The 25,760-nt window shown below is 47.8% G+C and overlaps 1 protein-coding gene across 1 annotated transcript in view; it reads left to right on the top strand.

Moving 5' to 3' along the window:
* The first annotated feature begins 356 nt into the window (after positions 1-356).
* The window catches only part of rmnd5b (required for meiotic nuclear division 5 homolog B), a 45,354-nt gene continuing 19,950 nt past the window's right edge, over positions 357-25,760 (top strand). The window contains exons 1-3 of the mRNA XM_038795393.1: positions 357-1,310; positions 6,658-6,803; positions 9,778-9,915. Of these exons, the coding sequence (XP_038651321.1) occupies positions 1,172-1,310; positions 6,658-6,803; positions 9,778-9,915 (423 nt within the window). The 5' untranslated portion in view covers positions 357-1,171. The remainder of the gene's footprint in view (positions 1,311-6,657; positions 6,804-9,777; positions 9,916-25,760) is intronic.

Raw genomic sequence — 25,760 nt, 5'->3', positions numbered from 1 at the left:
TGACCCTGAAACCCCAGCAGCTTCGGATGGTGCCTCCTAACAGTTTATTCCACTGTTGACAGCTGGGGATTGCAGTCATCTACAATCACACGCCCGGTTCAGGTCAATTTTATTTTTAGAAACAAGATGAGATAAAATGACATGCCGAATTTCACTGATATTAGGCTCACACGCTTAAATCTAAACCACAACTATTAATAACAAGCAGGCTCCAAAAGGAGGTGCTGTACCCTCCAGCCTCCCCTGTCGCTAGGTGGTACGTTCCACTCGCCCCTTTCTCGCTGTTACTTCCTGATGGACTGTTCCGTTAACTTTACAGGAAAGGGGGGGGGGGGGTGAGCTGACGTTACCTGTCGTCACAAGCGGTAGGAACGAAGCGGTGACGCGCTTTCCAACCTGCACCAATGAAGCGACAGCGTGTGGTTGGTCAAGTGCTGTTCGGGGGAGCTGGGGGCGCTGAGTGTGCAGGGTGGTGAGAGGAGCAGAGCCTACCTGTCCCCCCCTGTCAGGGCAGTGGTACGAGCCGCAGTGTATGTAGCAGTTTTTTTGCAGCAGTGACAGTTGTTGTTGGGGGAGAAGGTCTCAGGAGGTCCTGTTGTCTGAATCACTGTGTGTGTGTGTTCTGGCATCATTGTGTGGGCATTGTACCCTGCTGCTGTGTCTCTGTGTGTGATTTGTGTCTGGCACTGCCGCAATGTTTCTGCGGTGTGTTGCTGTGTCTCAGGCTGTCTGCCTGTAACTCAGGGGCTCCCACTCAGTGGCTCTTCACTGTCTCAGCTGTGCCCACTCTCTGCCGGGCTTCCTCCAGACCCTGTGTTTCTGGAGTGCCAGGGTCCATGACTGGTGTTAAACTTTCACGACTGAGTTTCCACAGAGTCCAAGTCAACGTCTGCCCTTGTTAATGCTGGCTCTTACTGTGCCTATATTAGGGTCAGTCTTTTTGTCTTAAGTTCCTTTCATTCTGTCACCCAGTGTCTGACATTGAATTGCTTTGTCTCAGTTAGTCTCTGATGCTGTTGGTTTAGCTACAGGGCTCCTTGTGCCCACCTGGTACTGGTGTTTAGAGTGTGTTTCTGTATCTACTGTGGCATCATCTGTGCAGGTCCTGCTGGCTGTCTCTAAGTTGCCCCAGCCCTGTCTGTGTGTGTCTGTCCCTCTGTGTCTCTGCCCCATGGACCAGTGTGTGTGCGTGGAGCGGGAGCTGGAGAAAGTGTTGCACAAATTCCTAATGTATGGACAGCACTGCGACTGTAGCTTGGAGGAACTAGTACACTATGTCAGCGGCCTCCGACAGGAGCTATCCAATGCAGGTGAGATACTGGTATGGTACTGTGTACACGGGCAACTCTTAAATCTGTTAATTACTTGTTCAAGAAAATCCTGTTCCAAAATTGTAACAGGGATGCAGTCAACCGGTCTGACAGTTGACTACTATCTTGGGTGACCACAAGACCATCTGGAACTTTGTCCCACAAAAATCAGTACTCTGTGGTGAGGAAAGAGGAATTTAGGGTGGCGTTCAAGATATTCTAGTGGTTGTTATGTTGGATTTTTAAGCAGAGTAATTTGGTGTTGCTGAGTTGTTGCCCTGTAATGTCAAAAATTGTATTTTTCTTTCCCCCTTTTAAAAATCTGTTTTTACAGGAAACATAGTTCAATTGAAAATTGTTAATTGGAGTATTATATTGGTGGCTAAACAATACAGCATGTGGTCCTTCTTTCTCCCCCAACCCCCAATGTTGATTATCTGTGGTGCTATTGTGTGGGTGACAACAGTCACCCTGCCCCCATCCCTTTGACACAATGTAACAACCTCCATGTTGAACTCGAACATTGAGTCTCTTTAAGCTATTCAACTAATGAAGGCATCAAAGCGAAGTGGATTTCATCCTCCTGCAAGACTTGCACTGCTCAGATGTCACTGGATTCTGATCAGGAGCAGACATATTTATTTATCCCCCCCCCCCAGTTGTAAGGTGAGATCATTGTATTTTTATTTTTACTGGACAATCGAGGCAAAGTGGCAAAAAAAGTGAGGATATTCCTAGAGGAGGAACTGTGGACATGTATTGGCTATGATATGTCCAGAACCACCAGCTGTGGTTCCTGTGTCCCCCCCCCCCCCCCCCCCCCCCCCCCACACTCCTGATTCGTGCATATGAATATAAACAAAATTAGCCGTTTATGTTCTTTGTCTCCAGTTCCATGTAATTTTGAATTTAAAAAAAAAAATTGTCAATACAAAAAGAGTGCCCCCAAAATAATTAACAATTCTGGGCGGGGGGGGGGGGGTGGGGGCACTGCAGATGGTGGGCTCATCAGCTCTGAGACTTCATTTCCACTAATTTCTAGGTATCGTGAATCCCACACGAGCATTACAATTATAACACTGATGCACTCCAGTTTAATTAATGCAGTGAGTTGGTGTTCATGTTTGCACTGCCTTTTGAGCACATTAAGGACATTGTTCCCACTTGTTTGGTGGCTGCACATTACATGGGAGGAAGAAGGATGTCTTGGAGTACTGTGACTCAGTATGGTACATTTTGATGAGAGAGTTATTTTTACTGAGAAATAATGTAATCCATTTGATAGTGACCCAATAATAAATATTATGTGTTGTATCAGAGGGTCCTGTGAGTTCTGCTGAAAATAAAATAAAATTGCTTAATAACTGAAACAGATGAAAGTCACATTTGGCTTTGGAACTGGGTTGCTGAGATTTTAAATTGGACAAACAAATGTCCGAACTTTGGCTTAACCACAGTGATAAATGATACCAAAGGACAGGTGCCGTTTCATGTTTTCCAAGATAGGGTATAGAACGAAGTAAACAAAGGCGAGTATGGTAGGGACCCACGAGTGCCTTATTGGATGTAGTCTAGTTGGCCCAGCGAATCTCAATTTCCAGTATCGTGAAACTTTAATCCCATGTGTTGTGTGATCAGTAAAAAGCTCAGTCGGCAAATGGTCCAGTCACAGGGCCAGCTCACAGTACTCTCCATGTGGATTCCTTGGGCGAAGACTTGCAAGCAAGCATATTCTAAGTGTATGTAATTCTAATAAGTTGCCCAGCATCGGTATCGAGGGTGGAGAGAAACTAGCCTGCGCTAGATCCTGCAGTTTGACGTGGTCTCTCGTTGATCGATGGCCAGTAGTTCTATCAGAGATCTGTGCCACCGTGGGGCAAGAAGGAAACCTTTATTTTTTGCAGTAGTAATTTTTTTGTGGCCAAGGGGAGGCAAAATCCTCTGAAATTGAGTAGGGACCCGAAGGTCAATCTGCACTCTTCTCAGTTACGCATTTGTTAAATCCTGGATTTGGACTTTCGCAGACAGTTTACCTATTCCCTGACCTGTCAGTAACTCACCAGGGTCACTGGGGCAAGTAGACAGAGGAAGGAGCTTCTTCAGTGAAACTCACAGACTGGGACGGTCAGTTTTGGTCTGTGACACTGAAGAGTTGCAGCCATGGCCAGGTGTTCAAAACACATTCTCTGAAAGTGCCACCGCTGCTGGGCAGGTTGTTGCCAACTTGTTGGAATGCATGTCACCTGTCCTGCGTTTGACTTCCTTTTTCTGCACGTCCCTGCTGCCAGCCTTCATCAGGGTTATGAGGGGCAATGCAGACTGTCTTCTCAGTTTTTTTTTATAAATTTAGATTACCCAATTATTTTTTCCAATTAAGGGACAATTTAGCGTGGCCAATCCACCTACTCTGCACATTTTTGGGTTGTGGGGGCAAAACCCACGCAGACACGGGGAGAATGTGCAAACGCCACACGGACAGTGACCCAGAGCCGGGATCGAACCTGGGACCTCAGCGCCGTGAGGCAGCTGTGCTAACCACTAGGCCACCGTGCTGCCCTGACTGTCTTCTCAGTTAGATGTCCCTCCACAGAGCAGAGGGGATGGCCATGGGAGATCCAGCTGGAAGGAGGTGAAACTTCAAAAGTGGGGTCTACAGGCAAGCTGATCAGCTCCCTTTCCTTGTCTGAGGATGAGTGCTTCAGGGGGGGTCAGGCTCTCCTACCAAGTTCTGATTGACACCTGCAGCCTCCTAAAAGAAGACCATCCTCTCAGTGGAGCAGAGGCACACATTGCCAGTGGTTGATGAGGTGCCAGTCCTGGAGGGCCTCTCCCATTGCCTTTCATCAAGTTGGAATCTCTACACTGCAAAAGGAGGTCATTCAGGCCATCAGGTCTGCATTGACCCTCCAAAAGAGCACCCTACCCAGGTCTACTGCCCTGCGCACCCTGCCTTATCCCTGTAACCTAGCCTGTACATACCTGGACATTAAGGGACAATTTAGCATGGCCAATCCACCTAACCTGCACATCTTTGGACTGTGGGAGCAAATGGGAGTACCCGGAGGAAACCCATGCAGACACGTGGAGAATGTGCAAACGCCACAAAGTCACCCAAGGCCTTAATCGAACCCAGGTCCCTGGCACCATGAGCCAGCAGTGCTAAGCACTGTGCCACCCTTGTGTGCTCTTTCCTGAAAGGAGCGAAATAAGTATTTGTAATGGTTTGTGTAGAGGAGAAAAGGTTAACGATTATGGAGGATGGCTGTGGGCATGGGAGTGAGCGAGAAATTTGCTGAGGGTGAGTGTTAGCTGCTCGGGTGGGGTTGTGAGGTGTCTGCAGGGAGAGGAATGGGTGGTGCTGCAGGTGTGTTACTCTGAGGTGTGCTGTGCAGGAACATTCTGGGCATGTCAGTATGGGGCTTGACACCTGAACATATTATACAGTGCCACTCACCTGCCCTTCCCTTGTGAGGTCTTGGATCCTTGTCCACTGTCTCCCAAGTTGAAGGGAACATAGTCCCGCTGCTGACTTCCTGACCACTTCTAGCCAAGCCTGCTTGATTGGAGTGGCTCCCGTCCTTTGGCGAGCTCACCTCATTGCTTATGAGTAAATTCTAGATCCAACTTGCAACTTTCCCTTGGGCCCCAGGAACGTTTAAATGACTAAGCAGTCTGCCAATGTGGGAACTTGTCAAATCTGGAAGCTTACCACATTGCAGACCCTCAAATCTCGCAGATTTTGTAACATATGAATGCTCAGGACTTGACTTTATGTATGTGAACCGAGCCCTTTGCACCCTCACAAAAATAGTGTTTAAAGGTAATTGCTGTAGATACAGGCAGGTTGAGCTCATTTCGCGTGCACCTCTTCAGCCCACAGAACCCGGGCCTCCAGGTAAGAGTGAGCCTTCCCAGGTCTCCTCTCTATTGCTGTTGTAGCTGCAGCGGAAAAATCTTAGTGTTGCTGCGCCCTTGGAACCCATTATCATGGTACTTAAAAAAAAAAAATAAAAATCCATCTTGCCTTTAACAAAATGGAGAAGTCATTCCACATACCCTTTCCGGCTGCCGAATTCCACAACTGTGGGATGGCCTTTCCATTAGGCCATTGGTTTCCCAACCCAGAAATAGTTCCATCATTCCAACAGGGTCTAGATACAAAAGATTCTGCACAGAGTCTTTACTGAACCTAATCTTTTCTCGGCCTAATATCATGGCATGATCCATAGCTCTTTGATTATGACACAGTGTTTCTGTATTATTGCTGCTTCCAGTGTATGAAGATGGTATTCAATCACTGGAAAATCCTGATATGGATGGTGGAGAAATCCACATTCCGAAAATATTATCTATCTGTCTATAAAAGGTCAGGCGTGTCTTATTAAACATCATACATCACATATCAAAATGCCAAAAGTACATACAAGCAGAAAGAAAGCCATGGGATACCGCATTTTTGCCTGGGGCTGCACATCTGCAAGCACCCCAATCCTTCAAGCTTCCAGATGCTTAATTAACTGAATTTAAATTTCTCAGTAATGGGGTGTTTCCTGGTCATTCACTACAGCCGCTGGATCACCACGGCCACTATGCTACCCATACCTCCAGGATTCAATTTAAATTCCACAAGCTGCCGTGGGATATTTAAGCATGGGCCTCTGGATTACTGGTCCAGTGACATTATCACAATACCACCATCCTCAAGTCTCCAGTGATATTATCACTATACCATCATCCTCAAGTCTCCATTGTCAAAAACAATTACCCCCCACCACAGACACGTAACCCCCACTACAAAGTGTGTACGTAACAGCGGATAGACATTATGGTCTCAAAAGGACAACCCACTTTAAACATGGATCCACCTTAGCAGCAGAATAATGGACAATGTGTTATGTTCCTGTCATTATAATAGCACTTTTATCATCAAATTACCAAGAGCACATCGGTTGCACTTTAAAGTGACATTTATAGATGCAAAACCATCTTTTAAAAAGTCAAACTATGTCATACTGGGTCCCCCTGATATGCAGTAAACAAAATTACCAGCAAAGCCAATTGCCCTTTAATTAACCAAGAGTTTATGACCATTACAATTATCTAAATTTCCCTACTTAAACTCAAGATAGTTGAACAGTGACCTTAAAGGTATAAGTCTTATTAAACGATCATAGCAGCTAAATTCACTACCATTGCTCTTCAATATTTGGAGTTATCCCAATGGTGATCTGCTTGTGTTATAGCAGGATTCGCTCTCAATAACGGGTCAGTGCTCAAACACATTTGTACTCGCCTGGTGAATTTTGGTAGTGTGGTAATTAGCTTCTGTTGCATTTTTGTTTTGAAGGTCATCTTGATGCCCAGTTGTCAGCAACATTGTCACTAGTCATGTCACAGTGCTGCAAGAAGATAAAAGACACCGTTCAAAAACTGGCATTGGATCACAAAGATATCCACGGCAGTGTCTCCAAAGTGGGGAAAGCCATCGACAGGGTGTGTACCAAGTAACAGGACTTTGTGGATAACTCTCTCAGTTTTACCATTGGCTGTTACAACATCAATCGTTAACCTCCTCCTATCCTACAACCCTCCTGAGATACCTTTGCTCCTCTGATTCTTGCCTCTGATTTTCATTGTTCCACCATTGGCAGCCACATTCAACTGCTGAGGTTCAATGCTCTGGAATACCTTTCCCAAATCCTTTTTTAAGTTGCTCCTCAAAACCTACCTCTTTGACCAAGCTTTCGGTCCATCCTGATATCTCCTCCTGTAACCCGGGTGTCAAATTGTGCTTAATAATGATCCTGCAAAGTGCTTTTGGGATGTTTTACGATATTAAAGGCACTTTTGCTCAGTTGGCTGTAAAGCTGGTTCATGATGCAGAGCGAGGCCAACAGCGCAGGTTCAATTCCCATACCGGCTGAGGTTATTCATGAGGGCCTTGCCCCTCACCTGAAGTGTGGTGATCCTCCGGTTAAATCACTCTCACATGGGAAAGCAGCCTATGGTCACCTGGGACTATGGCAATTTTACTTGTCTAGAGGACGTGAAAGGTGTTTATCTGCTTTGAGTTTGTGAAATATTGGTGTCAATTAGAATTGATATTCCCATTACTTGTTCTTGTGACTGTCTTCAGATTTCTCCACATCTGACATACAACCTCGAACATGTACCTGCTGTTTTACGCTCGTCAAATTCACCCAAAATGGCCATTGCTTTGAGATTAGTGAATAGCCTTTTACGGCAAGCACTCAAATGATTTTGGAAATTTAAAATCCATCTTATCTTGGGTTTTCCCCAAAGCCCACTTGGGGCATCAGTTCAAAATGAAGCCAATTGTGTTTGTCACCACTATACTGGCAGACATTTGTTAATATTGATATTGAGAGGGCAGCACGGTGGCCTAGTGGTTAGCACAGTTGCCCCACGGCGCTGATGTCCCAGGTTCGATCCCGGCTCTGGGTAACTGTCCGTGTGGAGTTTACACATTCTCCCTGTGTCTGCGTGGGTCTCACCCCCATAACCCAAAGATGTGCAGGGTAGGTGGATTGGTCACGCTAAATTGCCCCTTAATCGGAAAACTCTAAATTTATAAAAGTTTTTTTTAAAAAAACGAAGTCCTCATCCACCCATCTCCAGTCACCGGGATCTCCCCCGGTATCTAATCTTCATCTCACATTCCTACTCTCACTCAAGTTCCATGCGTGCCTCACCTCATCACCATCTGAAGTGGCAGGACTCCCACCTACACTCTCCCTCTCTGTCTCATTGCAGGACAAATCTCAGCATAACAGGTGTGAGTGGACATAGCGGGCAGCAGGGTGGTGCAGTGGTTAGCACAGCTGCCTCATGGCGCCGAGGTCCTAGGTTCGATCCCGGCTCTGGGTCACTGTCCGTGTGGAGTTTGCACATTCTCCCCGTGTTTGCGTGGGATTCGCCCCTGCAACCCAAAAATGTGCAGGGCAGCCGGATTGGCCACGCTAAATTACCCCTTAATTGTAAAAAATGAATTGGGTACTCTAAATTTATTTTTAAAAATTAAATAAATAGTGTATTTCAATATAGGAAGGATTGTGTGGTGTCGTGGACCTGTTATGTTATAGTGGTTAAAGCTGGGGCAGCACGGTGGTGCAGTAGTTAGCACTGCTGCCTCACAGTGCCGAGGTCCCAGGTTCGATTCCGATTCTGGGTCGCTGTCTGTGTGGAGTTTGCACATTCTTCCCCATGTGCGTGCCCCCACAACCCAAAGATGTGCAGGGTAGGTGGATTGGCGACACTAAATTACCCCTTAATTGGAAAAAATTAATTGGGTGCTCTAAATTTATATAAAACAAAATAGTGGTTAAAGCTTATAACCTCAGACTGAAGGGACATGAGGTTTGTTTTCTCTCCATCCTAGTCCATTTACTTGGAGTATAGTTTCCATTATACTTTTTTTTTTCAATTAAAAAGAACTGAGCAGAGGCACAGAATTTCAAATCGAAGGAGGATTAGATGGCACTTTGTCACCAGACAACTCTTAATTATCAAAGAGTGGCTGCTTAAATGTTTTTATTGATGCTGTACGAGAAACAGGCCACCTAAGGGCTCTCATTGTGTTTGCTCGATGCACACCGGTGACTTGACTCGAGTGGCGAGGAAGGAAAAGAAGGGGAGAAATGGGAACAATACTAAGAAAAAGATTGGTTTAAATATAACAAAAATTGAAGTGAATTAGTCACCGGACAGAATGTGCCTGTTCCTAGAATCATGGGATCCCTACAGTGTAAAAGGAGGCCATTTGTCCCATCAAGTCTGCACCAACCGAGGCCCATGCTCTCTTCTTATTCCCGTAACCTAACAGTTGGACACTAAGGAGGCAACTGTGCTAACCACTATGCCACCGTGCTGCCCTCTCAATATCAATATTAATAAATGTCTGCCAGTAGAGTGGTGACAAACACAGAAATTGTGACAAACACAATTGGCTTCATTTTGAAGTGATGCCCCAAGTGGGCTTTGGGGAAAACCCAAGGTAAGATGGATTTTAAATTTAGCTTGGCCAATCCACCTAACCTGCACATCTTTGGACTGGGGGACGTAATCGGAGCAGCCAGAGGAAATCCATGTAGACACTGGGAGAATGTGCAAACTCCATGCAGTCATCCAAGGTCGGAATCGAACCCAGGTCCCTGGTGCTGTGAGGCTGCAGTGCTAACCACTGTGCTGCCCTTCATGGCAACATGGGCCCACAACATGTACATAGGGTTATTTACCATCCGGGCTGCCCTGTAGTCTGATATACATTCATGCTGACTCTGGTGTCTGCTTCAATGTGTCCCGAGTTCAAACTGTAAATAGATTTGGTAGTTTTGAATGCAATGCTAAGAAAAGCCTGTGGTATTGTCAATGAACTCCACCTAAAGGAAGTTGGTTCAGTGTGATTTCCTTTTCTCTCTGCGGCTAACTGTTTTGTTGTGCTATACAGAATTTTGATACCGATGTGAGTGGAGTCGGGGTGGAAGGTGTCTGGGATTCGCACGAAAAGCAGCAATTCTTGAGTGAGGCTGTCGTGGAACACTTGTATAGACAGGGATTTCTAAATGTCGCTGAAGAACTATGTCAGGTAAGACCATTGTGCATAAGTGATTGAGTTAAAAACAGTCAGGGAAGACTGTGCCACTTGCAGGACTGAATGATGCTAAGGGGTGTGTATGATGGTGCACACTTTAGCTTTTTTGAATTAGATGGTATATTAAGGCCCCAAGTGCCAGTTTAGGTGGATTCTATAGATTCTGTAGCAAGTGGTTAACTTCTCTACTGCAAAGAAATCTCCCTACTTGGAGTGGGCTGGAATACTCTCCACTTGTCTGAATGAGTACAGCTCTAAGAACGCTCAACAGCACCCAGGACCGAACAACCCGCCCCGTCCACCATCTTAAGTTCATAAGAAATAGAAGCAGAATTAGGCCATTCAGCCCATCGAGTCTGCTCCGCCATTCTATCATGGCTGATAAGTTCCTCATCTGCTACCTACAATGTTACGGACCAAGAGCTGGATTGCAAAATCAGCCAGAGCATCTCCTCCCTAGAACGCATGGCTTGGGAGCGGGAGTAGGCAATTTAACCTCCCGAGCCTAACACCCTCAATGTGATCATGGCTGATCCTATCCTGGCCTCCACTCCACAGCCCTGCCCGTTCTCCATAACCCTTCGACCCATTACCAATTAAAAATGCCACCACTGCATCCCGGGGTAGCGAATTCCACAGATTCACAACCCTTTGGGAGAAGTAGTTTTTCTTCATATTTGTTTTAAATTTGCTACCTCTTATTCTATGATTATGAAGAGAGCACAGCATCAGTGTGTACTATCCACAGGTAGTATCACGTTAATTCATCAGCACTCCGTCGACAGCGCCTTGCAACCTCATAACGTTTAGCACCCAGAGACGTGGTATCATCACCACCTGCAAGTAACTTTCCCAAGTCTCACACCATCTTGATTTGGAACTATATCGCCGCTCCTTCATTGTCGCTGGTTCAAAATCCTGGAACTCCCTCAGTAACAATACCATGGGTGTACCTACCCATATGGATTGCAGCGTTTCAAGAAGGCAGCTCACCACTGCCTTCTCAGTGACAATGAGGCTGATGCCAGTGATGCCTATAATCCTGAGAATGAATTTTTAAAAATATCAGCTGGCTATAGCAACTAACCTTTGGGTAAGTATTATTCCTGGGAAAACTATAATCTTAGAATCCATCAAAGGTATGGAACTGAGGACCCAGATTCAATCGCGGCCCTGGGACACTGTCCATGTGGAATTTGCACGTTCTCCCTGAGTCTGCGTGGGTTTCACCCTCACAACCCAAAGATGTGCAGGCCACGTGTATTGGCCACGCTAAATGTCCCCTTAACTGGAGAAAAAAATAAAATTGGGTTCTCTAAAAATGTATTTTAAAGAAATAAAATCTATCAAAGGAGGATCAAGAAACTGGTTAAAGAAAATTGAATATGAATGCAAACTGTAGAGAAACATAAAAGCGGACTGTAAAAGTTTCTTTAGGTATGTGAACAGGAAAAGATTTAGAAAGAACAAATATGGGTCCATTCACTGCAGGAGAATTTATAATGAAGGATAAGGAAATGGCAGATAAACTAAACAATTACTTTTTGTCTGGCTTCATGGAGGAAGATACAGAAAATCTCCCAGAAATACCAGGGAACCAAGGGGCTTGTAAAAATACGGAACTGAAAGACATTAGTCTTAATTGGATTGAAAGTTGATAAATTCCCTGGAACCGAAGAGCTACATCCACATCCAAGAGTCTTGAAGGAGGTAGCTGAGTTACGTCCGAGAACGTTGGAGGAGGTGGCGGTAGATATAGTGAATGCATTGTGGTCATCTTTCAGAATTCTATAGACTCGTGACAGTTCCTCTGATTGAAAGGTAGCAAATGTAACCCCACTATTTAAGAAGGGAGGGAGAAAGAAAACCAAGAACCACAGATCTGTTAGTTTGACGTCAGTAGTAAGGAAAATCATATAATATATTATAAAGAATGTGATACCAGACACTTGGAAAGTAATGATATGACTGGGCAAAGTAAACATGGATTTATCATAGGAAAATTGTGCTTGGCAAGCCTGTTGGGGTTTTACTGAGAATGCTACTTGTGGCATAGATCAAGGAGAACCAGTAGATGTGGTATATTTGGATTTTCAGAAGGCTTTCAAAACGGTACCACACAGGAAGTTAGTGAACAAAATTAGAGCACATGGGATTGTGGGTAATATATTGGGTGAATTGAGAATTGGTTAACAGACAGAAAACAGATAATAGGAATAAATGGGCCATTCTCAGAATGGCAGGCGCTTACTACTGGGATACCTTAAGGATCAGTGCTGGGGCAAAGCTGTTCACAATGTACATCAGTGATTTGGATGTGGGGACCAAAGAACTTCAGATTTGCTGGTGACACAGAACTGGGTGGGAATATAAGTTGTGAGGAAGATGCAAGGAAGCTTTGAGGAGACTTGGACAGCTTAAGTGAATGGGCAAGAATGTGGCAGATTACCTAAGCGACGTGCTGTTAGGTAATTTGGACATTCTGAATTCTTCCTCTGTGTACCCGAACAGGTGCTGGAATACTATGGGCTTTTCATAGTAACTTCATTGCAGTGTTAATGTACGCTTACCTGTGACAATAAAGATTATTGTTATTATTAGAGATGGGCCTGAATTTTACGCCCTGTGGATTCTCTCCCCACCCTTAGTACAAACAAACAGAAATGCAGAGTATTTCTTAAATGGAGAGAGATTGGGAAGTGTTGATGTCCAAAGGGACCTGGGTGTCCTTGTTCATAAGTCACTGAAACCTAACGTGCAAGCAATTAAGAAAGCAAATGGTATGTTGACCTTTATTGCAAGGGGATTTGGGTACAGGAATAAAGATGTCGTGCTGTATTTGTATGGAGCCTTGATGAGATCTCACCTGGAGTATTGTGTACAGAATTGGTTGTCTTGACTAAGGAAGGCTATACTTGCTGTAGCAACGGAGGTTCAACAAACTAATCCTTGGATGGTGGAACGTGTTATGAAGAGAGACTGAGAAAGTTGGGCCTGTATTCTCTAGAATTCTGAAGAACGACAGGTGATCTCATTGAAACTTACCAAATTCTTCCAAGGCCAGACCAGCTTGATGTAGATAGGATGTTTCCCCTGCCTGGTGAGCCTAGAACCAGGGGACAGTCTCGGAATAAGGAGCAGGCCATTTAAGACTTAAGGTGAGGCGGAATTTGGCAAATCTTTGGATTCTCTACCCCAGAGCACTGTAGAAGCTCAATCACTGAGCATGTTCGATACCGGAATCAATAGATTTCTGGCTAATAATGACATCGGGGATGACGTAAGAAAGTGCTGTTCAGATAGATCAGCCATGATACTTGAATGGTGGAGCAAGCTCACCGAGCCAAGTGGCCGGATCCTAATCAGAAAGGTCAGCAGCTCCTTGGAAATTTAATTTTTATTTTCTTTGCATTCTTTAATAGGATGTGGATACTGCTGGCAAGGCTGGCATTTATTTCCCATCCCTATTTGCCTTTGGCCTGCATGATTTGCTTGACCTTTTCAGAGGGCAGTTAAGGGTCAAGCATATTGCTGTGTGGTCCGGAGTTGCATGTCGGCCAGACTGGGTAAGGGCATAGTGAACCAAATGGTTTTTATTTTACAACAATGATCGTTTCATGGTCACCATTCCTGAAACTGGCTTTCAATCCCAGATCTTTATTAATTGAATTCCGCCAGAGACCAAGGTGGGATTTGAAGCAGGGTCCCCAGAGCATTACCCTGGGCCCCGGGATTACTAATCCAATGACATTACTCTGCTACCATTTGGACTGTACATAAAATAAACAAACCTAGGGCTCAGGATGTTTCTAGCAGCATGGACGAGCACTGAATCTTCTGATGGTGATCTTTAGTCGCTTTATCACACAGTCATCCTCTACATCAGTCATAACTTTTTTCTTTCTTGTTATAAATTTAGAATATCCAATTAAATTTTTCCAATTAAGGGGCAATTTAGCGTGGTCAATCCACCCAGCCTGCATATCTTTGGGTTGTAGGGGCGAAACCCACGCAAACATGGGGAGAATGTGCAAACTCCTCACGGACAGTGACCCAGAGCCGGGATTGAACCTGGGACCTCGGTGCCGTGAGGCAGCAGTGCTAACCACTGCACCACCGTGCTGCCCTTGCATCAGTCATAATTTTTAAGTACTTGGGAAAGGGAGCATACCACGAGAACACTGTCGGCAAGGCGACAAGTTTCCAGTACTATTGAGCCATGGCCTTATCTTCACTGGCTGGTGGGTTGGTGACCAGGGAACTTTGATTTAAAATAATTATCAAAAGGATCAGAAGGAAGATGAGGAGAATTTGTGTTACAGAGCGGGTTGTTATGACCCGGAATGCACCACCTGTAAGAGTGGTGGAATAGTAGCTTTCCCAAGGGAATTGAATAAATATTTAGAGAATCCTCAAAAATGGTTACAGCACAGAATGAGGACAATTCAGCCTGCCGTCCATGCAGGTGAAAGGGGGAAAGAAAATGCAGGGCAGTGGGGAAAATGAGCCAATCAGCCACCCTCTGTGCTGTATCATTTCCCGATGTAGGCTAGCTTCTTTGGAGGGAGAGTGAGATTATAATATTTTTTAAAAAGGCTTTGTATTTAGACAGTGCCTTTCATAATCTCTGGAAGGGCTTCATGTCCAGTTAAGCACTTTTGAAATTACTTCTATAATGTAGGAAAGACAGAAACCAATTTGACCAGATCTATTGTAATGATTTCATAGAATTTACAGTGCAGAAGGAGGCCATTCGGCCCATCGAGTCTGCACCAGCTCTTGGAAAGAGCACATTGCCCAAACCTCCACCCTATCCCCATAACCCAGTAACCCCACTCAACACTAAGGGCAATTTCGGACACGAAGGGCAATTTAGCATGGCCAATGTGCCTAACCTGCACATCTTTGGACTGTGGGAGGAAACCGGAGCACCGGAGGAAACCCACGCACACACGGGGAGAACGTGCAGACTCTGCACAGACAGTGACCCAAGACGGGAATTGAACCTAGGACCCTGGAGCTGTGACGCAATTGTGCTAACCACTATGCTACTGTGCTGCCCGTCAGATTGATGTCAGATTGGCTTGGGGACTGGGATGTTGCCTCCTTCGGATCTTCAAAATAATGCCATGAGATCTTTTGTGCCCATCTGAGAAGGCGAACTGAGTATCCAACACTGCAGCACTCCTTCAGTACTGCACTAAAGTGCCAGCCTAGATGCAAGTCTCTGGAGTGGAGTTCAAAACTACAACCTTCTGACTCTGAAATTAAATTTCCACATTTGACACCAATGTGTCTGGATCATAGAATCCCTACAGTGCAGAATGAGGCCATTTGGTCCATCGAGTCTGCATCAACTCAAAGTCTTTCTCCATGTGGGAAGCCAGGACCATTTATTCCAGTGCCCAGGGCCAGCATGTGTGCAGGAGGTGTCTCCAGCTGCAGCTCCTGGAAGCACAAGGGCAGCACGGTGGTTAGCACTATTGCTTCACAGCACCAGGGTCCAGGTTCGATTCCCAGCTTGGGTCACTGTCTGTGCAAAGTCTGCATGTTCTCCCTGTGTCTGTGTGGGTTTCCTCTGGGCGTTCCGGTTTGCTCCCACAAGTCCTGAAAGACGTGCTTGTTAGGTGAATTGATCATTCTGAATTCTCCCTCTTGTGTACCCGAACAGGCACCGGAGTGTAACGACTAGGGGATTTTCGCAGTTACTTTATTGTACTGTTAATATAAGCCTAATTGTGACAATAATAAAGATTATGTATTTGGAGCTAGGGACACTGTGGAGCATCCGTGAGGCGTGCCATGGATAGCTCTTATAGAGTGGTGGTCACACTGCAGGCTCAGACTCCACAGACAGGAAGGGAATGGGTGACTACCAGGCAGACAGAACAAAAGAACTAGGCAGGCAGAGCAGGAATCTCCTGTGGTCATTCCCCTCCAAAACAAATATATCGTCTTGGATACTATTGAGGGGAATGACCACTCAGGAGAAAGCAGCAACAGCCAAATTTGTTCCACAATGGTTGGTTCTGCTGCAGAGGGGAGGAGTAAAAAGTGCACTAGTTATAAGGGATTCAAGTAAGGGGAATAGATAGGCGTTTCTGTGGCCACATACAAGACTCCAGGATGGTATGTTGCCTCCCTGGTGCTAGGACCAAGGATGTCTCGGAGGGGTTAGAGGACTTTCTGGAGGGGGAGGGTGAACAGCCAGTGGTCGTGATGCAGCTCAGTACCAACTACATAGGTTTAAAAAAAAAGGGATGAGGTCCTGAAAGCAGAGTACCGGGAGTTAGGAAGAAAGGTGAGAAGTCGGACCTCAAAGGTAGTGGTCTCAGGATTACTACCAGTGTCACGGCACCGAGGTCCCAGGTTCAATCTTGACTCTGGATCACTGTCCGTGAGAAGTTTGCACATTCTCCCCGTGTTGTGTGGGTTTCGCCCCCACGACCCAAAGATGTGTAGGGTAGGTGGATTGGCCACGCTAAATTGCCCTTTAATTGGAAAAAATGAATTGGGCACTCTAAATTTTTAAAAAAGATTACTACCAGTGCCACTTGACAGACAGAAATTTTTTTTTTTTAATTTAGAGTACCCAATTATTTTTTCCAATTAAGGGGCAATTTAGCGTGGCCAATCCACCTACCCTACACATCTTTGGGTTGTGGGGGCGAAACCCACGCAGACACGGGGAGAATGTGCAAACTCCTCACGGACAGTGACCCAGGGCCGGGTTGACAGACAGAAATAGATGTATCTGATGAATACGTGGCTAAGAGATGGTGTGACAGGGAGGGTGTCAGATCCCTGATGCGGTGGGAACTGTACAAACTGGAGGGTTACACCTGGGCAGGACCGGAACTGATTTCCTTGCGGGGGGGAGGGGGGCGGGGTACTTGCCAGAGCAGTTGGGGAGTGTTTAAACTAATATGGCAGGGGGATGGGAACTAATGTAGGGATTCGGAGCAGGGGAATCAAGAATACATGAAAAAGACAGAAAGGAGAATAAGAAAGGTGATAGGCAGAGAAATCAAGGGCCTGTATCAGATAATAACACTAAAAATAGTAGGGATGAAACAAGGAACGTTAAAAGGACTAGCCTTACGGTTTTTTCTGAGCGCACAGAGCATTCAAAATAAAATGGATGAGTTAGTTGCGCAGGTAGATGTCAAGGGATATGATATAGTTGGGATTACGAAGACATGGCTCCAAGGTGACCAAGGATGGGAACTAACATTGAGGGTTATTCAGTTTTTAAGAAGAACAGACAGAAAGGAAAAGATGGTGGAGTTGCATTGTTGATACAATATTGAGGAAAGATATTAGCACAGATGATGTGGAATCTGGCTGGGTTGAATGATGAACCATCAATGGACAAAAAGCATTCATAGGGATGGTATACAGACCACCAAACTCCCGTGGTAATATTGGGAATAGCATTACACAGGAAATCAGAGATGCATGTGATAAGAAACATCTGTGAATATGGGTGACTTTAATCTGCATATCGATCGGAAATTGTAGATCCATTTGTTGTGTTCTGTGACCTGGGGCTGGATTCTCTGCCGGCGGGATGCTCTGTTTTGCCGGCAGCTCGGGGGTTTCCTGACAGCATGGGGCTGCCCCACAATGGGAAACCTCATTGACTGGCTGGCGTAACGGAGCCGGTGGGGTGAAACAGAAATGTGGCGCGGCGGGACGGAGAATCCAGCCCCTTGTCTTTGCAGTGATTCATTCAGAACTGCTGTTGACTTAACTAGAATGATGAATTATTGATTAACACGTGGAGAAGTAACATACAGACTAAGTTGCTGTTTGAGTTTCATAGACTCTCCTGGAACTACCCGATGTGCGACTGTCCTGTTGTATGCCTTGCTACCAACTACCGATAGTCGGATGTCACATGACCGATGTCTGGCGCCTCCAGCTGGTTGGAGGTAGCACTGCTAACTATATACAATATTATACAAAGGCATATCACCACACATTTTCCAAAATTCTTTTGACTCTGGAGTGGTATCCACAGATTGGAGAATAGCGAATGTAACCTCGCTATTCAAAAAGGGAGGTAGAGAGAAAACCAGAAACTATAGATCAATAACATTGATAGTAGGGAAGGTGCTAGGGCCCATTATCAAGGATGTCATAGCACAACATTTGGAAAGCAGTGGTGTATTCCGACAAAGTCAGCATGGATTTACAAAAGGAAAACCGTGCTTGACAAATCGATTAGAATTCTTTGAAGATTTAACTAGTAGAGTTGACCAGGGAGAACCGGTGGATGTGGTTTATTAAGACTTTTGACAAGGTCTCGCATAGCGGATTACTGAATAAAGTTAAAGAGCATGGGATTAAAGGGAGTGTCTTTTTTATTATAAATTTAGAGTCTCCAATTATTTATTTTCCAATTATTTTTGTTTTCCAATTAAGGGGCAATTTAGCGTGGCCAATCCACCTACCCTGCACGTCTTTTGGGTTGTGGGGGTGAAGCCCACGCAGACACTGGGAATGTTTAAACTCCACATGGACAGTGACCCGGAGCTGGGATCGAACCCGGGTCCTCGTGCCGTGAGGCAGCAGTGCTAACCACTGTGCCATCCTGCCGCCCAAGGATAGTGTCTTGATATGGATAGAAAGCTCGTTGTCAAACAATAAGCAAACCGGTCTTTTTCTAATTGGCAGGCAGTGACTAGTGGGGCATCAAAGGGATCTGGGCTCGGACCCAACTTCACATTATATATTAATGATTTGGATGAGGGAACTAAATGTAGTGTTTCCAAATTTGTAGATGATTCGAAGTTGGGTGGGAGGGTAAGCTGTGCGGAGGATGCAGAGATGCTTCAGCGGGATCTAGACAGGCTGAGAGGGTGGGCATATGCATGGTAGATGCAATATAATGTGGATAAATGTGAGGTTATACGCTTTGGTACCAAAAATAGAAAAGAAGATTATTATTTGAATGGGTGTAAATTGAGAGAGGTGGATACTCAGCGAAACTTCGGTGTCCTTGTGATCAGTCGCTAAAAGTGTACAGCAGGACTTCCGGTGGCTGTGATGGATCAGTAAGCCACACATTTGGAAGCTCCCGTTTTAAAGAGATTTTTCGGCTCTTTTGAGAGCCCAAAACGGAAATTTTTCGACGTCTCCCGGTGGGGGAAGGTGTGCTGAACGACTTTCCCTGCAGTCCATGACTCGAACTCGGAGTGGAAAGGGGGAAAAAACAGCAGCAGCTCCTCAGAAAAAACGGGGGAAGGGATCCAAGATGGCCGCCGACAGAGCTCCAGAGGAATGGAGACTCTGGGCCCAGGAACAACAAACTGATCTCCTGCGCTGCTTTAAAGAATTCAAGGATGAAGTACTGAGCTCTCTGCAGGAAACGAACAGAAGGCTGTCGGAGATTCAGTCCACCCAGGGTGCTGCCATCAAGAAGTTGCAGACGCAGGCCATTGAACGAGAGGAGGAGGCCGTGGTCCTCGTGAGTAAGGTGGAGGGGCACGAAGCACTCCACAAGAAGTGGCAGGAACGCTTTGAGGAGCTGGATCACCGCATGAGGCGGAAAAACCTGCGGATCTTGGGCCTTGCAGAGGGGCTGGAGGGATCGGACCTGACAGCCTATGTGGCTGTAATGCTGAATTCGCTAGTGGGGGCCGGATCTCTCCATCTGCCCTTGGAGCTGGAGGGAGCGCACAGGGTGTTGGCCAGGAGGCCCAAGGAAGATGAACCCCCGCGTGCGGTGCTGGTGAGGTTCCACCGGTTCAGTGATCGGGAGTGCGTGCTGCGCTGGGCCAAGAAGGTGAAGAGCAGCAATTGGGAGAATGGGGTAGTGCGGATCTACCAGGACTGGAGTGCGGAGGTGGCTAAGCGGCGGTCCGGATTTAATTGGACGAAAGAGGTGCTTTATAGAAAAAAGATAAAGTTCGGAATGTTGCCGCCCGCGCGCCTGTGGGTAACTTATTTGGATCGGCACCATTATTTCGATTCCCCGGAGGAGGCGTGGGCCTTCGTGCGGACGGAGAAACTGGACTTGAACTAGGGGTTGGGGGTTGCGAGGTCGGCTGTAAGATATTAGTGCTGGATTCTGCTGTTGCTGTGTTCTCTTTTTCTTCTGTTGTTTTCTTCTTGTTTTAGTACTTTTGCAATTTTGATATGGTTATTTACGGAGGGGCTGTTCTGCTATGTTTTTGTTTTTGTGCTGTGGGACATTGTTTGGGCTGTGTATCTTGAGGGGAGGGTCGGGGGGGTATGTTGTATTCTATGCCGGAGTGGGGGTATGGAGTGGGGCTGATATTTGGGAGCTGCGTCAGAAAGGTGTGGTGGGGCAGGGTGAAAGCGCGGGCTTTCCTCTGGTTTCCCGCGCTGCGGGGCTGGGGGGTGGAGACGGTGACGGGGAGGCGGGGCCTTAACTGGTTCTTCCCCGCGCTGGAGCGGTGCCAGGAGGAGGGATAGATTGGGGGATGATCCCACTTCGGGAGGGGTCGGGCTATTGGCGGGAGTTTCCGGGGTCAGCAGAAGTTAGCTGACCAACGGAAGTACAATGGAGGACGGTTCGCGGCTGGGAGGGTTCCTAGCCTGGGGGGGAAGGGAGGGGGGGGAAAGGGGAATACCGGGTTGCTGCTGGTAGGGTCAAGAAGGAGCTGGTGGGGGCTGGGGGGACAGAGGTGAGGGGTTGTCGCTATGGGGACGGGGTCGAGCAGGGGGTGCTGGCCTGGGGCGGGCAGTCGACGGGCTATGGCTAGTCGACGGGGGAGGGGGGCGGGACGCCCTCTGATCCGGTTGGTCACCTGGAATGTGAGAGGGTTGAATGGGCCGGTGAAGCGGTCGAGGGCACTGGCTCACCTGAAGGGGCTAAAGGCGGATGTGGCAATGCTTCAGGAGACCCACCTGAGGGTGGCGGACCAGGTCCGCCTGAGGAAGGGATGGGTGGGGCAGGTTTTCCACTCGGGGTTGGATGTGAGGAACCGGGGAGTGGCGATTCTGGTGGGGAAAAATGTGTTGTTTGAGGCATCGGAGGTGGTGGCGGATAAGGGGGGTAGGTATGTGATGGTTAGGGGCAGGCTACAAGGAGAGAAGGTGGTACTGGCTAGTGTGTATGCCCCAAATTGGGACGATGCGGGCTTTATGAGGCGTATGTTGGGACGGATCCCGGATCTGGAGGCGGGAGGTCTGATCATAGGGGGGGACTTTAATACGGTGTTGGATCCTTCACTGGATCGGTCCAGCTCTAGGACGGGTAGGAGGCCAGCGGCGGCCAAGGTACTGAGAGGGTTTATGGATCAGATGGGTGGAGTGGATCCATGGAGGTTTGTGAGGCCGAGGGCACGCGAGTACTCTTTCTTCTCCCACGTACATAGGGTCTACTCTCGGATAGATTTCTTCGTGGTGAGTAGGGGACTGATTCCGAGAGTGGAGGAGGCCGAGTATTCGGCCATTGCAATCTCCGACCACGCTCCGCATTGGATAGAGTTGGAGATGGGAGAGGTGCGAGACCAACGTCCGTTGTGGCGGTTGGATGTGGGGTTGTTGGCGGAGGAGGAGGTGTGTAGGAGGGTCCGGGCAAGTATTGAGGGGTACCTTGAGGTGAATGATACGGGGGAGGTTCAGGTGGGGATGGTCTGGGAAGCCCTGAAGGCAGTAATTTGTGGGGAGCTGATATCCATCCGGGCACACAGGGAGAGGAGCGAGAAGAGTGAGAGGGATAGACTGGTGGGAAAGATGCTGGAGGTGGACAGGAGGTATGCAGAGGCACCAGAGGAGGGACTGTTGGGGGAGAGGCGCAGCCTGCAGGCTAAATTTGATTTGCTGACCACTAGAAAGGCGGAGGCACAGTGGAGGAAGGCACAAGGGGCAGTGTACGAACATGGTGAAAAGGTGAGTAGGATGCTGGCTCATCAGCTGCGTAAGCGGGATGCGGCTAAGGAGATTGCTGGAGTGAGAGATAAGAGTGGGAATGTGGTGCGGAAGGGGGTAGAGGTGAATGAGGTCTTCAAGGATTTTTACGGGGAACTGTACCGGTCGGAGCCAACGGGGGAGAGGAGGGGAATGGAGAGGTTCCTGGACGGGCTTTCTTTCCCGAAGGTGCAGGAGGAGAAGGTGGAGGAGTTGGGTGCGCCGATTGAGCTGGAGGAGCTAGTTAAGGGGATCGGGCAGATGCAGTCAGGGAAGGCACCGGGGCCGGATGGGTTCCCGGTGGAATTTTATAAAAAGTTTGTGGATCTAGTGGGCCCCTTGCTGGTGCGAACACTCAATGAAGCGTGGGAGGGGGGGACTTTGCCCCCGACGATGTCACGGGCGATAATCTCGTTAATTTTAAAGAAGGACAAGGACCCCCAGCAGTGTGGTTCATACAGGCCCATATCTCTCCTCAACGTGGACGCTAAGGTGCTGGCAAAAATCCTGGCCACCAGGATAGAGGACTGTGTGCCAGGGGTTGTGCACGAGGACCAGACAGGTTTTGTGAAGGGAAGGCAGCTGAACACGAATGTGCGGAGATTGCTGAATGTCATTATGATGCCGGCGATTGAGGGGGAGGCAGAGATAGTGGTGGCACTGGATGCGGAGAAGGCCTTCGATAGAGTGGAGTGGGGGTACCTATGGGAGGTGTTGGGGAGGTTTGGATTTGGTGAAGGGTTTATTAGATGGGTGAGGCTGCTATATGAGGCCCCGATGGCGTGCGTGGCCACGAATAGGAGGAGGTCGGAGTACTTCCGGCTTTACCGAGGGACCAGGCAGGGTTGCCCCCTGTCCCCCTTGTTGTTTGCACTGGCAATCGAGCCGCTGGCGATGGCATTGAGAGATTCAGAGAGGTGGAGAAGCTTGGTGCGAGGTGGAGAGGAACATAGGGTGTCGTTGTATGCCGACGACCTGTTACTGTATGTGGCGGACCCGGTGGGAGGGATGCTGGGAGTGATGGAGTTACTAGCCGAGTTTGGGACCTTCTCAGGTTATAAATTAAACTTGGGCAAGAGCGAGGTGTTTGTGGTGCACCCTGGAGACCAGGAGGAAGGAATTGGTAGGCTCCCACTTAGGCGGGCAGGGGAGAGCTTTAGGTACCTGGGGGTGCAAGTGGCCAGGGACTGGGGGACTCTCCACAAGCATAACTTTGCCAGGCTGGTGGATCAGATGGAGGAGGAGTTCAGGAGGTGGGACATGCTGCCATTGTCATTGGCGGGGAGGGTGCAGTCCGTCAAAATGACAGTGCTTCCGAGGTTCTTGTTCCTTTTTCAGTGCCTGCCCATATTTATCCCCAGGGCCTTCTTTAGGAGAGTGACAAGCAGTATTCTGAGTTTTGTGTGGGCACATGGGACTCCGAGAGTGAGGAGGGTGTTCCTGGAGCGAGGAAGGGATGGAGGTGGGCTGGCACTGCCCAACCTTCTGGGGTACTATTGGGCAGCCAATGTGTCAATGGTGCGTAAATGGGTGATGGAGGGGGGAGGGGCGGCGTGGAAAAGAATGGAGATGGCGTCATGTAGAGGTACGAGCCTGGGTGCCATGGTAACGGCACCGTTGCCGCTCTCCCCTAAGAGGTTTACCACGAGCCCGGTGGTGGCGGCGACCCTAAGAATCTGGGAACAATGGAGACGGCATCGGGGGGAAACAGGGGGCTCGATGGAGGCTCCACTGGGTGGCAACCATCGGTTCATCCCGGGGAACACGGATGGGGGATTCAGGGGGTGGCAAAGGGCGGGCATCAGCAAATTGAGGGACCTGTTTATTGGCGGGAGGTTTGCGGGCCTGGGGGAACTGGAAGATAAATTTGGCCTTCCCCAGGGGAACATGTTCAGATACCTGCAGGTAAAGGCGTTTGCTAGGCGACAGGTAGAGGGATTCCCTTTGCTGCCCTCGCAGGGGACGATGGACAGAGTGCTTTCGGGGGTGTGGGTAGGAGAGGGGAATGTGTCTGACATCTATAAGGTAATGCAGGAGGTGGAGGAGTCGTCAGTGGAGGAGCTGAAGGCTAAATGGGAGGAGGAACTCTGGGAGCAGATAGAGGACGGGACTTGGGCGGATGCCTTGGAGAGAGTTAACTCTTCCTCCTCATGTGCGAGGCTTAGTCTCATCCAATTTAAGGTGCTGCACCGGGCCCACATGTCCGGGACTAGGATGAGTAGGTTCTTCGGGGGTGCGGACAGGTGCACCAGATGTTCGGGGAGTCCTGCGAACCACGCCCATATGTTCTGGGCATGCCCAGCACTGGAAGAATTCTGGAAGGGGGTGGCGGGGACGGTGTCGAGGGTGGTTGGATCCAGGGTCAAACCAGGGTGGGGACTCGCGATTTTTGGAGTTGCGGTAGAGCCGGGAGTGCAGGAGGCGAAAGAGGCCGGTGTCCTGGCCTTTGCGTCCCTAGTAGCCCGTCGAAGGAGTCTGTTACAATGGAAGGATGCAAGGCCCCCAAGCGTGGAGACCTGGATCAGTGACATGGCGGGATTTATAAAATTGGAAAAGGTCAAAGGAGGGGGGGGGGGGTGCATTATTGTAGTGTTTATTCTGTAACTTTATAGTGTGTTAATTTGCGTTGTTGTTAAAATGCTGGGTTGTTCATGGGGATGGGGCGAATGTATATGATTGTTAATATTATTGTTATTTTCGGTATTTTACTAAGGTGCGTCAATGTTGTATAAAATCAAAATTTCTCAATAAAAATTATTTAAAAAAAAAAGTGTACAGCAGGTAGTAAAGAAGGCAAATGGTATGTTGGCCTTCATAGTGAAAGGATTTGAATATACAAACAGATGTTTTACTGAAATTGTATCGAGCATTGGTGAGGCCTCACCTGGAGTATTGTGTGAGGTTTTGGTGTCCTTGTCGGAGGAAGGATGTTCTTACTTTGGAGGGAGTGCAGCAAAGGTTTGCCAGGCTTATTCCTGGGATGGTGGGACTGTCATATGAGGAGAGACTAAACCAGTTAGGATTATATTAATTGGAGTTTAGAAGAGTGAGAGGAGATCTCATAGAAACACAAAATTGGCAGCACGGTGGCGCAGTCGGTTAGCACTGTGGCCTCACGTCGCCGAGGTCCCAGGTTCGATCCCGGCTCTGGGTCACTGTCTGTGTGGAGTTTGCACGTTCTCCCCGTGTTTTCGTGGGTTTTGCCCCCACAACCCAAAAAAATGTGCAATGTCCTAGGTGGATTGGCCAAGCTAAATTGCCCCTTAATTGGAAAAAATGAATTGGGTACGCTAAATTTAAAAAAAAAAAAACATTCTAACAGGATTAGGCAGGGTAGATTCAGAAAGAATGTTCCCGATGGTGGGGAGTCCAGAACAAGGGGTCATAGTTTGATGATAAGGGGTAACCCTTTTCGGACTGAACTGAGGAGAATTTTCTTCACCCAGAGTGGTGAATCTGTGGAATTCACTACCACAGAAATAGTTGCGGCCAAAATATCGTGTAATTTCAATTCGATATAGCCCTTGCGGCTCAAGGGATCAAGGGATATGGGGGAAGACGGGATTAGAGTATTGAACTTGATGATCAGCCAATATCATAATAAATGGCGGAGCAAGCTCGAAGGGCTGAATGGCCTCCTCCTGCTTCTATTTTCTATGCATGACCCTCTGAAAGAGCACCCTACCCAGGCCCACACCCTCACCCTAACTCCATAACCCCACCTAACCTTTTTTGAACACTTGAGGGGTAATTTATCATGGCCAATCCACTTAAACTGAACATCTTTGAACTGTGGGAAGAAGCTGGAGCACCCGGAGGAAACCCCGCTAACGCGGGGAGAATGTGCAAACTCCACACAGACAGTCACCCAAGGCTGGAATTGAACCCAGGTCCCTGGTGCTGTGAGGTAGCAGTGCTAACCACTCTGCCACCGTGTTATAGATAACAACAGTTAC

The sequence above is a fragment of the Scyliorhinus canicula genome, chromosome 4 (assembly GCF_902713615.1).
Source record: "Scyliorhinus canicula chromosome 4, sScyCan1.1, whole genome shotgun sequence".
Lineage (NCBI taxonomy): Eukaryota > Metazoa > Chordata > Chondrichthyes > Carcharhiniformes > Scyliorhinidae > Scyliorhinus > Scyliorhinus canicula.
Note: the sequence above shows the minus strand (reverse complement) of the source record. Positions and strands in the feature narration are given on the sequence as shown.